This window comes from Ursus arctos, unplaced genomic scaffold (assembly GCF_023065955.2).
Source record: "Ursus arctos isolate Adak ecotype North America unplaced genomic scaffold, UrsArc2.0 scaffold_19, whole genome shotgun sequence".
NCBI lineage: Eukaryota > Metazoa > Chordata > Mammalia > Carnivora > Ursidae > Ursus > Ursus arctos.
Window position 1 is genome coordinate 22,894,469 of NW_026622863.1, and position 11,474 is coordinate 22,905,942.

Genomic DNA, 11,474 nt, shown 5'->3' on the forward strand with positions numbered 1-11,474 from the left:
AGTAAGAGGACAGAGCATGGGGTCTTTATTGGATTGATACGGGGAGAGGGCCTGTGGTCGGCTTAGTTGTAGGCTACGACCTGGTTGATCCAGGCGCTGAACTTACTAACCCGAGTGTATATGGCAGGCTGGCGTACATTGCAATTGCTGGTGCCCCACGAGACAATGCCAATAAGCACCCACGTGTTCCCCTTCTGGCAGACGAGGGGGCCTCCGGAGTCTCCCTGAAGAAGGGAGAGGAGAAAAGTCACCGTGGGGATCAGAGGGTGCCACAGGGCAGTGCAGAGGACAGGACAGGGTGCCGATGCTCACCTGGCAGGAGGAAGCCCCTGCGCCGCCTGCACAGATCATGGAATCAGTGATGCGCGAGCCCCAGTACTGCCTGCACTGATTCACTGTGACCAGAGGCAGAGCCACCTGCTGTAAGCGTGCTGGGGTCGTATTGCCTGTGCGTCAGAAGGGGATGGTGAGGCCCTGGATGACTTGTTCCCACCCTGGCCCTGTCACCCAGATCTTTGGCTCAAGTTCCTACCCACGCCGCTGAGGCGTCCCCAGCCAGTGGTGGCGCACTTGAGGCCTGCAGGCAGCACCTCATCTGGGGAAGCCAGGCAGACTGGTGAGATGCGATTTGTGTACTGGGCTGGGGAGGCGAGCTTCAGTAGCGTCAGGTCATTATTTAGGGTGGCGGGGTTCCAGGAAGGGTGCGTGATGGCCTGTGGAACCAGGAAGGGGGATGGTGGTGGGCATAGGCCCCCCAGGGTTGATGGTTGCTGAGGGGGCGAGCCTAGGGCATGCCCTGAATTCCTCATTCCGAGAGCCCACCTACCTGCCCCTCCACTCTTCCTTTCCATGTCTGTAGCCTAGATACCCACCTTTGATATGAACAGAACCTGCAAAGGCTCAGCATTGGATGATCGATCGTACTCGCCCAGGACAACAACGTGGCGGCCAGGGCTGCAGTGAGAGTAGGGATGGGCAGCCGCAAGGAGGGCAGAGTGACAAGAGAGGGGCATCCAGGGGAAGGAGGTGGCGAGAGGGGGGCTTGGGGGCAGGTAGAGTGGGAGTACTCACCTGACATTGCAATGGGCAGCAGTGACCACCCAGGACTGGCTGATGAGGGAACCCCCACAGAAGTGGAAGCCGCTTCTGTCCTGGGGTCAGGGGTCAGAAGTAGGGGTGGGCTCAGGCTGCATCTAGGCATGAAGCACCTGGTACCCTGCCCCACCCCCAGGTGATGTACCTGCAGGGACACCTGCCAGGGCCAGGAGCCTGGCACTGCGTTCTCCCCGTTGACAATCCTCTGGCTGAAGCTCAGTACCGGCTTGATGGCAGGAATGCCGCAGCCTGGCCATTGGGCTGGTGAGAACCTGTTTCCCACACCACCACACCACCACCCACCTCTCCCCACCTCCTCCTGGGTGCCCCAAGGCTCTGCCTCTCAGGTCCAAATCGAGAGGGCTCGTCACTACCCCTTCTCACCCTGAGCACCTCTAGGTATCTGGGTTACCTATGTCCTTACCTACGTCCAACCAACCCCCAAATTCTGTCCATTCTCTAATATCTCTCTCCACCCTTACTTCCCACTGTTCCCCAACTTCACCCACACCCTCTAGCTCAGGCCATTTTTCTCCCTGACCCCTGGCATAGTCTCCTCCCTGGCTTTGCCACCTGCTCCAGGCCTCAACAGCCTTCTCCCTAAACTACATGTCCAACCTTCACTTCTCAGCTTCTTAAACCTTCCCTGGCTCCTAGCTCTGGCCTGATCTCCTTTTGCCCCACCTCTTGCCCCCACCCCCGGCACATCCTTTTTCCTTTACCCACTCTGTCCACCTGGTTTCCTTCCAGCCAGCCCAGCTCCTTCCCCGAGCCCCTGGGCAGGAAGCCTGGGCTGGTTTTGGGAGCCAGGTTGCTTTAGGGCTGGTCATCAGGGCTAGTCCAGGCCCACTCACCCCAGGAGGAGCTGAGGAAGACCAGGCTAAGGGTCAGACTGAGCAGCAGCATTGTGGCAGGCATGAGGTTGAGAGCTGGGCCTGCTTTTATGGTTCTCCTCGTCCTTGGGCAAAAGTCCCAGGCCTGAGGCCAAGCCAGCTGTGTGGGCTCAGCCCCCTCCCATGCTCTGGTCAGGAGGAGGGTCTCTAGGCCAAGGTCTTGGACCCAGGCCTGGACTTTATCAGACAGAGCCCAGGTGTGAGGCTCTCACCTCCACCCCCCAAAGCCTGGTCTGTGATTGGCTCCCTGAACCACCTCACGTCCCAAGTGTTGAGTGCTGAGTAGCAAGGACTTATGGTTAAGTTAGGTCTGTGTGGACTACGTGGTGGCCGGGATCAGGGAAGTTCTTCAGGGCTGTCAGGGGCACCAGACTCAGAGAAGCCTGCTCAGGAGCCAGGGGTATTCCTGATGGGTAGAGGAAATGTCCTGCTGTGTCAGCTGTGTTGTGGAGGGCCAGGGCCATGTGGCCAGGACACGGGTTCTGGCAGGTCACAAATCTAACAGCATCTCAGTGATTTCTCACCAACTTGGAACAAGAGTCAGTTTGCCCAAAGAGATGGGTGACTTTCCCACCAGCATATAGTGCGTTTGGACCCAAACCTTCATCTGGCTGCAAAGCCCACACTCTTATTGATGAGATGACACCTGGGGTGGCCTGCGACACAGGAGGATAAGGTGTGAGCCCTTGGTGACTGGCTGACCCTGGATGGAGGCTATGGGTACAAGGGTGACAGCCATTAAATTTCTGACAGCCTCTGGGCCTTGGGGCTCCCATGGGCAAGCTCTTGGTGTCCACAGCCCATCTGTTGTACAGTTCCAGGGTGAGACTGCACTGAGGAAAAGAAGACCGCCCTGTGTGCAAAGCTGCAGTGGGTAAGTTGGCTGGGCTCCTAGAGGTGTGGGGGGCGCCAACAGACTCCAAACTTCAGTCAAAAAAATAAGATGCGCTAATGGTTGAACAGAGGGATGGAGGGATAGAAATGTGATCAAGCAAATATAACTGTAATAATTGTAAAGTCGATTGTGGGTATATAGGTGTTCAGTGCAATCCTTTCAACTTCTGTGTTTAAAAATCTTTATAATAAAATACTGGGGGTGGGGGAGCACAATCAGGGGCCCAGGGATGTCCAGCTCAGGGTATACCCTCCCCAGGGGTTGGGCAGACTAACCATTCCGAAGCTCCAGTGGAGTCAGCCGTTCTCTCGGACGGCAGGATGCTCCTGCCAGCACGTGGTACATAGGCTGGCCCTCAGTGGGTGCTCAGCAAAGGTTTGCTGGATAAATGTGTCATGTCATCTCTCTCTGCATGAGCCCTATGACCCCTATCAGCCCAGCAAACTTGGGAGTGTCATCCTCCCTCTCCCCCCACCCTCATAGCTCAGCACATGCAAATAGAAGCCCTGTTTGGTGTTAGCACCTCAGGGTGTGCCTGGTCATGGGAGCAGTTGCACAGGTAAAGGTGTTGCAGGGGTGAGGGGTGTTCTGGGAGAACTTGCCCTTGGAGTCAGGGTGCAGCTCCTCTATCAGCATTGAGGACTAACTCAGTGGGGTCACGGGGGCCTCCTTGACTGAGAGGTTGTGGGCTTTGCCATGGGACACTGATGAGCCAGGTAAAGGGGGCAGTGCATGGGGCCTTCTGGGTTTTACAACAGTCCCCAATAGACTAGAGGGCAAGAGCAAGGCATTGGAGTGATAGGGGGACCTCTATGGTGTGGAGAGTCAGGAGGGGGCTTTCCACCTTAAGCTGCAATGCTTGCCAAGGCTGGGGTTCTGGAGGAGTAGATGCCTAAAGCAGCTTATGGGTAAAGGGCACCTCTTAGGCCAGGCCCTGGAGCCACGCATGGAGTGGCCCCTGCAGGTGTACATTAGCTACAGAGTCCTGACGGCTGCTTGTCCCCCCCTCCACCCAGGAACAACACAGCAATCTGTTTAGGTGTTTTTGTATTTCCTGGGTTTATTCCCCCTTGTTCCAGGCCCTAAGCATCATCCTACTTCACTCCACCTCCATGGCCTGCACCGTTTCCTCCAGCAGCTCCAGGGTCAGTGGCTTCACTGTCTGGGACAGGACAGCTGTGGTTCCCGGGGCAAAGCGGTACTGGTTGGGCCTGGGAGGGGTGGGGGACGGCTTCTCAACTTGGGCCCATCATATGGCCCATCCTCTTCTTGCAGCCCCCTATCTCCCCTGCTACTGCCCCATCCTCCCAGTGGTCCCCCATCTCCCATGCTCCTACCTCTCTATGGGCTTTGTCGGTGAGCTTAATGTTCTCAGAAGCTTGGCGCCGGTCCCCATTATCACACATGCATCCACACTGCCCCCAGAGCCCAGGTCACCCAGGATCCCTGCAGTAATGGCTTCCACTAGCAGCTCCTGCGCGGCCTCCAGCTGTGATGATATGTGTGTGAGAGGCCTGATGGACTTTTCTGGTATCACCTTCAGGCTACAGCCTAGAGGTTTTGTTCATCTTGAAGCCCAGATTGCTTACCATTTGCTCATACCCAGACTCCTCTGTTTCCCTATACCCCCATCCACCCCAAGCTCCCTTGCCCTGGTCTCTGCCTCCCTCTCTCCAGGGTCGCTGTGTTCCCAATGCCCCATCTTCACAAACTTCTCTGAGTCACTTACACTTGTGGTTCTGCTCCCAGTGCTGTCCACCCAGCCAATGTGGTCTTGGTGCCCAATCTACCGGCTCACTGCTTTTTCCCTTCTGGGCCTTAGGCACCTCTGAAGCAACACGTCATCCACTTTCATCCCACCCCAAACAAAATCCAGACTCCATCCCCTACTTGCCATTCCCTCCTCCCTCAGCTTCAAAGGGTCCTGAGCTTTGACTTCTCCAGGCTGTCCAAACTTTGGCACTGACGGTTCTCTGTTAGAATAGCACTTCTTCACTCTGACTCCACTGGCCCTTCAGTTTCCACTCAGTCGTCGCCTCCTCCAAGAAGCCTTCCCTAACGTCTAGACTAGGCCAGGTTACCTCTGTGTTAGCCCAGCTCCCGCGTGCACTTCCCATCAATGAACGCGTAGTGGGGGATAGGTGTTGCTCACCTTCATGTTCGGCTGGAACCGATCCTCCAGTACCGCTAGGGCGGCGTCCTGGCCGGAACCTGCAGGTAGGAGGGGCACCTGAGGTCAGTTGTGGCCACCCCGTCACGGGACAAACGTGAGGCCAGGGTCGCGGGGCAGCGATTCGAGGGGAAGGGGCGGAAGCGCTCACCCAGGGCTGTGAAGGGCAGACGGCTGTAGGAGCCATGGGGGTGCACGCTGTAGAGCTGCGGTCCCGTCAGGTCTACTCCGCCCACTATCAGCGACGCGCCCACGTGGCCCCGGTACCTTTTCGCGGAGTGGGCGTGGTCAGCTCCGAGCATAGGTCTTCAGGTCCCGCCCCGCCGTGACACCGCCCCCAGACCCGAGCCCCGCCCGTTCCTGTGGTCTAGCGCCCGGGTACTAAGATCGCCCCTTCCTGTTGCCCTGCTCCTCTTAGGTCGGCCTTTTCCGGTCTCCGGGGCTCTTGCAGCCCCGCCCTTCATCCTGTCCCACCTCCTCTCAGTCCCAGCCTCCCTACAGCGGCCCCTCCTCAGGGTCATCTTAGCCCCGCCCCAGCACCGGAAGAGGGTCTGGCGGAGAACGCGCGTGACCGTGGCCACGCGAGGCTCGCGGCCGGTGGACAGGGAATGTAGCTCCATGTTGGACGCCGCCATCCGAGTGGTCATTTCGGCGTCCGCGGCTACTCCAGCCCCACAGCAGCTGAGAACGAAGGGAGGATCGGTGTGGGAGGGGCTAGGACATGCAAGGACCGGGGATGGGAACGAGGGGCGGTTGCGGAGCGGGGGAACGGGGTTGGGGATTTCTCACTAGATTTTGGGGGCAATGAAGTGGATCTTCTCGCAGCTCTTGTCTATCACAACCGAATCGTTGGTGGCCCGCGTATCCGCGCCCAGAATGACCCCGTCCTGGGGAGGGAGAGGAGCCGCTGGCTCAGTTCCTGTCCGATCCCCCAGCAGCCCCCACTACCCCCCCCTCCCAGTCCCAAGTCCCTGCTCACTCGGAACACAAGGCCCGCGATGGTGGTGCCGGTCTTGTGTGCCTGAGGGATCCGGAGCCCCGGGAGGACTCGTTCTAAGGATGCATTTCTGGAAACGGAGTGGAGTGGCCCAGGTTTGAGTTTCCTTTTCATCACATCCTCCAACTCTGTCCTAGCCTCCTTCAGCTCTAGGGGTGGGACCCTGGGAACCCAAGTCGCCCAACACACTCTGCCGCCCCTCCGCCCCCACCAGAAATAAAGGCCCTGGGGCTTCCACTCCCAGAAGCCCTCATGGAGAGCATAGGCAGCTCAGCTCTGGACCAGCCATCACCCCCATCACCTCTGGCAGTTCTCGAAGGAGAAGCCCCTTCGGAGCTCAAACGCCGGCTTCAGCATCTCAAGGTGGGCAGGGTGGTCCAGGGGTTGGGAGTCTACGTGCGACCAACGCCGAGGGAGAAAGGCCAAAGCCAGGTTCTCTGTCAGGCACCCTTCCTGGCCGGTCTGACGCTTCTCCCTTTCGCTTTCACCTTTCCTCAGAGCGTGGCTGGCCCCCTTCATCTTCTCTTTCACTTTCGCCTTCACCTCTGGTCCTGGGCAGCTTGGCAAAGGGGAGATGTCCTTGCTTGGCTTTCCATCCTGCTCCCTAGTCTTCAGTCAGAACAGAGGGGCAAATGCCTCCGTCTGGCCGTTGTTCAGCATCTCCGCCCTCTTCCAGCCTGAGCCCCTCGCTTTGCCTATCCATATCCCAACTCTGACCTCAAGTCCCTCAGCCCTAAGGCTGTCACACTGGCCAGGTTTCTGTTACTGGCCTCCCAACAGCATCAAGCATAGCTGCCTTTTGTCCTTTGGCACCCTCGTTCTCTCAGCTCTTTTGTTGCCTTTGCCTCCTCCCTGAAACACCAAAGCTCAGTCCTCCACCATGGTGACACTGGTCTTTCCAGCTTCCCTGTCTTAGGTGCTGTCTTCCCTCTCACAAGAGGAGTGCTCCGGGGCCTGGAGGCATGCTGGGCTCTGCCAGTGGCCAAGCCTTTTTTCACTTCCCAAACGACCCTTCTGTTCACATCTTTCTCCTAACTACCGCTTTAGTCTCAGCTAGCATCCTCTCTCCCCTGGACACTGCACTGCCCTCCCTGGCTTCCCCAAGCTTCCTGCCTCTTAGCCCCCAGCCAAGGCTACCCTTTACCTTTCAGAGAAGGGACTCTTTCTAGATTGCAAATCTGGTTACACTCTTTCCCTGGTTAACCCCTTCAGCAGCTGCATATTGCTCTTAGGCTCAAATCCAAGCCTTTACAGCGGCCCACATTACCCTTCTCATCCGATCTCAAGAATAGGCACCACTTCCTCTGGAAAGCCTTCCCTGACCCACAAGACTCAGCCCCTTGGTGCTGCCTAAACTTTTCTCTCAGACCACTTAGCTCCATTAATTAAGCCTTCATTAGAGAAATTATCTGATTAGTGGCTATCTCTCCCCCAGATTCTAAACTCTTATGCTTCTGTCACCTACTTAGCACTCAAAAGGCCCTGTCGAGGGGGGCAGACACCTGAGTGGCTCAGTCAGTTGAGCGTCTGACTCGTGATTTTGGCTCAGGTCATGATCTCTGATTTGTGGTTTTGAGCCCTGCAGTGGGCTCTGTGCTCAGGAGGGAGTCTGCTTGAGATCCTCTCCCTCTCCTTTGCCCTGCCCCCCCCCCCCATATAGAGAACTTTAAAAGAAAAAAGGCCCTGTCTAGAGGTGGGATCTACCAGCCCTTTGGGAGTGGGCAGGACAGCTCACCTCTTCCTTGCCCTGTTCTACCCTTGGCTCCAGGTGCCCCATCCCATAGCTGTGTGTGCAGCTACCGCTAGTCCCCCACCCCCAGAGCAGAGGCAGGCTACATAAGCAGCTCAACCAAGAGAGTGGGAAGCTATACATCTCAGGGTTCCCAGTGCAATCCCAGGCTTCACCCAAGTCCATCTTGTCCTTTACCTTCCACAAAGCACCAGGTTTATGGCTACTGCTCAGCGAAGCCTGGTGTGTGGACACTAGTGCCTCCTCCTCAACCCACAAGACACATGTCAAAGCTTAGAGAGCAAAAGAAGGTCTTTATTTGGGGGGCAGGGGCCCTGGGCTGGCAGCTGGAGGTGCAGGGGTGCTACTTCGGTAGGTACCCAGCAGGATGGCATTGATGTGCTCCAAAGTCTGGTTGCTGAAGACCATGTTGAGATGCTGTGTCCCATGCAGAGGCAGCAGGTGCACAGGCTGTGGCTGGCGGCTTTGCCAGCGGGCACAGAGCTCAGTGCTGCGTGTGGCCACAGTGTCATCACCGTCCTCATAGAGCACCCCCACGGGGTCTGTGTAGGGGAAGCCATGGTCAAAGATGTAGGTGCGGGGTGTAGGCAGGCCCACGCCATACAGACAGTAGACTTCCACGCCAGGTGCCGGGAGTCCTGCCAGTAGGTCACGTGACTGTAGCCACATGTACCAGCCTTCCTCAAAGTGCAGGTCTGCAAAGAAGCGCTGGAAGTCACGGCCTGTGTAGTTGAAGCTGGGTGTGGACATGAACACATGGTCTTCAGGCCATGCCTCGCTGGAGGGAAACATCCAGGGGGAGGTCGTTGTTATACGCTGTTCCTCTCTCAACTTGATGCTGGACATGATCGGGATGCCCTGGTTGTCACCTGTGAACAAGAAGCAAGGTGGGTCAGGGAGCCTGGCTACCTCCGGCCCACAAGCTTGCCTCCCAGCCCAAGCTCAGCTGGATGCTCAATCCTATCCCTGCCCAATTCCAACACTGGCTCCAAGCCACAAACTCTGAGCAGGCCTGGCATTCAATAGGTATTCAATATGTGCTTATTAAATGAGAAGCCCTGATAGCATGTCTGCGGGGCAGAGCTGTATGTAGAGCCTCAAAAGGAGGGGAAGTTGGTTTCCTGAAGATGGGTGTTTATGTGTGTAGATGGGAGGATGGTGCTGGTGGTTCTCCCTCAGCCGAGTGTCTGTTGGCCCCTATGACCTGGGGCTACATAGGGATTGCAGCTATGTTCTTGGGAAGGATGAAATTAGACTGTGTCTGTGTTTGGCACTTATTGATGGAGTCTGATGAGTGTGTCCCTCAGCAGATCGTGAGCTACTAGGGGAAGGTCGAGTCTGACTGTGCCCAGCGTTCAGTTGGTGCTCAACAGGTGGTAGCTGTGCCCCTTCTCAGGAAAGGGCAGGGGGCTTCTAGGCTCTGGCCTGGCTTTGGCAGATCTGTCCTCAGTAGGCAGATCCCTGGAAAATGGGCTCCTGGAAGCAAAAGGCCACTGAAAGCTGAGGGGGCAGGCCCTGAGACCACAAGGAACAGACTTAGGTCCATGCGTCAGATTGCCGGGGTTCACTTCCTCTCCGTTTACTTTCCTTTTGTCACTGAAACACCAAATCACCAAAACAGACTTCTGGCAGGAGCTACCAGGCCAGGCCAGGCTCACTGCTCTCAAGGGGCCAGTGACAGGGGCCATGCCTCAGGGGTGGTAAATAACACCCTCAGCCTGGCCTTGTGAGCAGAAGCAGGAGTGAGGGCAGGCCCATGGTCAGCTTCATTCCCCTCTGCCCCAGGCCCCTCATTGACACGGGTGGTCTGAGGCCCTCTCACCTGAGGCCAAAACCAACATGGGCTTGATGGAGCCCCCCCAGGGAGCCCCAAGAGAGATGAATCCATCGATGAAGTGGTCCTTCCAGGCCTGGGGCTGGCGCAGCAAGAAATAGAGCAAGTGCAGGCAACCGAGGCTGTGACCAATGAGGAAGACAGGCTTCCCGTAGGCAGCATGCATCTCCTCCACCAGCCCAGCAAGCTTCCGGTAGTATTCCTCCTGCTGGCCTGCAGCACAGGGTGGATGGGGTCAGGGTGGGGGGAGGGGGGTCAGGGCTCACCTGCCTCAAGCCCACTAGCTGCAGAGACACTCACTGGGCTCCAGCCGCCAGTCGTAGGGGGCGGCCCGCACCGTCTCGTCCCGCACATACCCATTGTTGACCAGATTCTGCACCAGTGTGTGCATGTAACCTGTGGGGAAGGCATCAGCATCGGAGGCTCTGGCCACGGCTCCTGTGGGCCGACCACGGCTGCAGCCCGCCCTTTCCCCAATAAACACACCTGCCAGCTTGTTGTTGTCCAGGTACTCAACAGAGTAGGTCTTCCCAAAGCCGGGGACACGGATCTGTACACCAGGGGCATTGGACACGCGCCCAGAGCTGCGGTTGTAGACAACCCTGGGGGCAATGGGACATTCAGCAGGCCAGCAGCCAAGGGGCCGAGCATGGGGGCCGGGGCAGAGGGGATGGCACGTACCTGGTGTTATCAATCCAGCAGTCCACTCCAACGGGTAGGAACATATTGAGATCCAGCCAGATGGTGAAGAAGTCCTCTGTCTTGCGGTAGCACATCCAGTTCACCACATCTGGTTTATCCAGCTTGGCTTCTAGCTGATTCCCCAGGCAGCCAGGCACTGTGGGCACTAGCCTTCATTCTGAATTCCTTGGATTCCTCCCCCGTCCCGTGCCTGTTCCCCCACCTCGCACTGTGTGACCAGCTCCACCCCTCCATCTCCCACACCCTCAACCTCCAGGAACTAAGGACTTGATCCTTTCCCATCACACCCCCCCACCCCATCCCCCCAACAGCCCAGAGCCCAGGTTCCCCTCAGGCAGGGAAGGTGCAGGGGCCAAGGCCACTGACCCCTGTCCGCAAAAGGCAAATACCTAGCCTGGCTCTCCATTAATGCCGAAGTCCAAGGTGAAAACAAATAGGTATGGGGGAGTGGGGGCTAGGCCTTGGAGTAGGAGGCAGGCCTTGATGGGCCTCATCTGTTTTCCTGGGCTGGGCATCTGTCTTTGCTCGGATGGGGGCTGAGTGGCTGTAGCTGACCACAGCTTGTAATGCCCTGGCCAAGCCCTCAGGCACACCCGCCCTCAACTCCACCCGTCTAGGGTAGACGGCTCAGAGACACAGGAACAGTGTGGTGGGGGAAGGGGTTCATTTCTCTGCAGGAGAAGCCTTTGGACCCTCAAACACAGAGGCAGGTATCAGGGCAAATGCAGGGGCAGAAGGGCCTTGGCAGGGTCTGCTACCGGGGGGCTGGGGCCCAGGCCCTCTGAGGTCTGGCCTGGTGCATCAGGGGCCTGACGGGGGCTTACCGAGGATGACGGGCCGTGTGTGGTTATTGAGCTCAGCCTTGGGCGTGGTGTGCGGGGGGAAGAGCACATTGAAAAGCCAGAAGGGGGTGGCAGGGGGGAGCAGCAGCCCCAGCAGCAGCAGCCCCCACTGCCATGGGGAGCCCGGCGGCCCCATTCCAGCCCTAGTGCCTATTGCCCAGTGAAGCAGTCCTGGGCTGGCCTTATCTAGAGTGGGGGTGGGAGGGGCCCTAAGGCCAGTGGGATGGACAGCCTGGCCAATGGGGGTGGCCTGAGATTGCCGGAAAGGGGCATAGCCTCAGGGAGCCAGCTCTGGG

The 11,474-nt window shown here is 57.9% G+C and overlaps 3 protein-coding genes across 5 annotated transcripts; all 3 read right to left on the minus strand.

Annotated features, from left to right (window-relative positions):
- Positions 1–2: 2 nt before the first annotated feature.
- On the minus strand, positions 3–3,823 carry CTRL (chymotrypsin like). Its single transcript, XM_026495054.4, has 7 exons — positions 1,950–3,823; positions 1,241–1,344; positions 1,072–1,151; positions 873–954; positions 533–713; positions 313–446; positions 3–224 (listed from the first exon to the last, which is right to left on the minus strand). The coding sequence occupies exons 1-7, from the start codon at positions 2,011–2,013 to the stop codon at positions 63–65; spliced, it is 807 nt and encodes a 268-aa protein (XP_026350839.1). The 5' UTR covers positions 2,014–3,823; the 3' UTR covers positions 3–62.
- A 102-nt stretch (positions 3,824–3,925) lies between these two features.
- On the minus strand, positions 3,926–6,989 carry PSMB10 (proteasome 20S subunit beta 10). The gene is made up of 8 exons (XM_026495053.4): positions 6,352–6,989; positions 6,033–6,120; positions 5,843–5,940; positions 5,594–5,734; positions 5,205–5,320; positions 5,036–5,094; positions 4,221–4,372; positions 3,926–4,094 (listed from the first exon to the last, which is right to left on the minus strand). The coding sequence occupies exons 1-8, from the start codon at positions 6,567–6,569 to the stop codon at positions 3,983–3,985; spliced, it is 984 nt and encodes a 327-aa protein (XP_026350838.1). The 5' UTR covers positions 6,570–6,989; the 3' UTR covers positions 3,926–3,982.
- A 1,084-nt stretch (positions 6,990–8,073) lies between these two features.
- Positions 8,074–11,440, minus strand: LCAT (lecithin-cholesterol acyltransferase). 3 transcript variants are annotated; one of them, XM_026495051.4, is made up of 6 exons: positions 11,161–11,440; positions 10,316–10,472; positions 10,121–10,236; positions 9,935–10,030; positions 9,623–9,847; positions 8,074–8,669 (listed from the first exon to the last, which is right to left on the minus strand). In XM_026495051.4, exons 1-6 carry the CDS (start codon positions 11,312–11,314, stop codon positions 8,095–8,097), a joined length of 1,323 nt encoding a protein of 440 aa, XP_026350836.1. In that variant the 5' UTR covers positions 11,315–11,440; the 3' UTR covers positions 8,074–8,094. The 3 variants fall into 3 exon arrangements, with proteins under 3 accessions (XP_026350836.1, XP_026350835.1, XP_026350834.1); XM_026495050.4 differs by having other exon boundaries at positions 10,316–10,481; XM_026495049.4 differs by having other exon boundaries at positions 9,935–10,236.
- Positions 11,441–11,474: the final 34 nt, after the last annotated feature.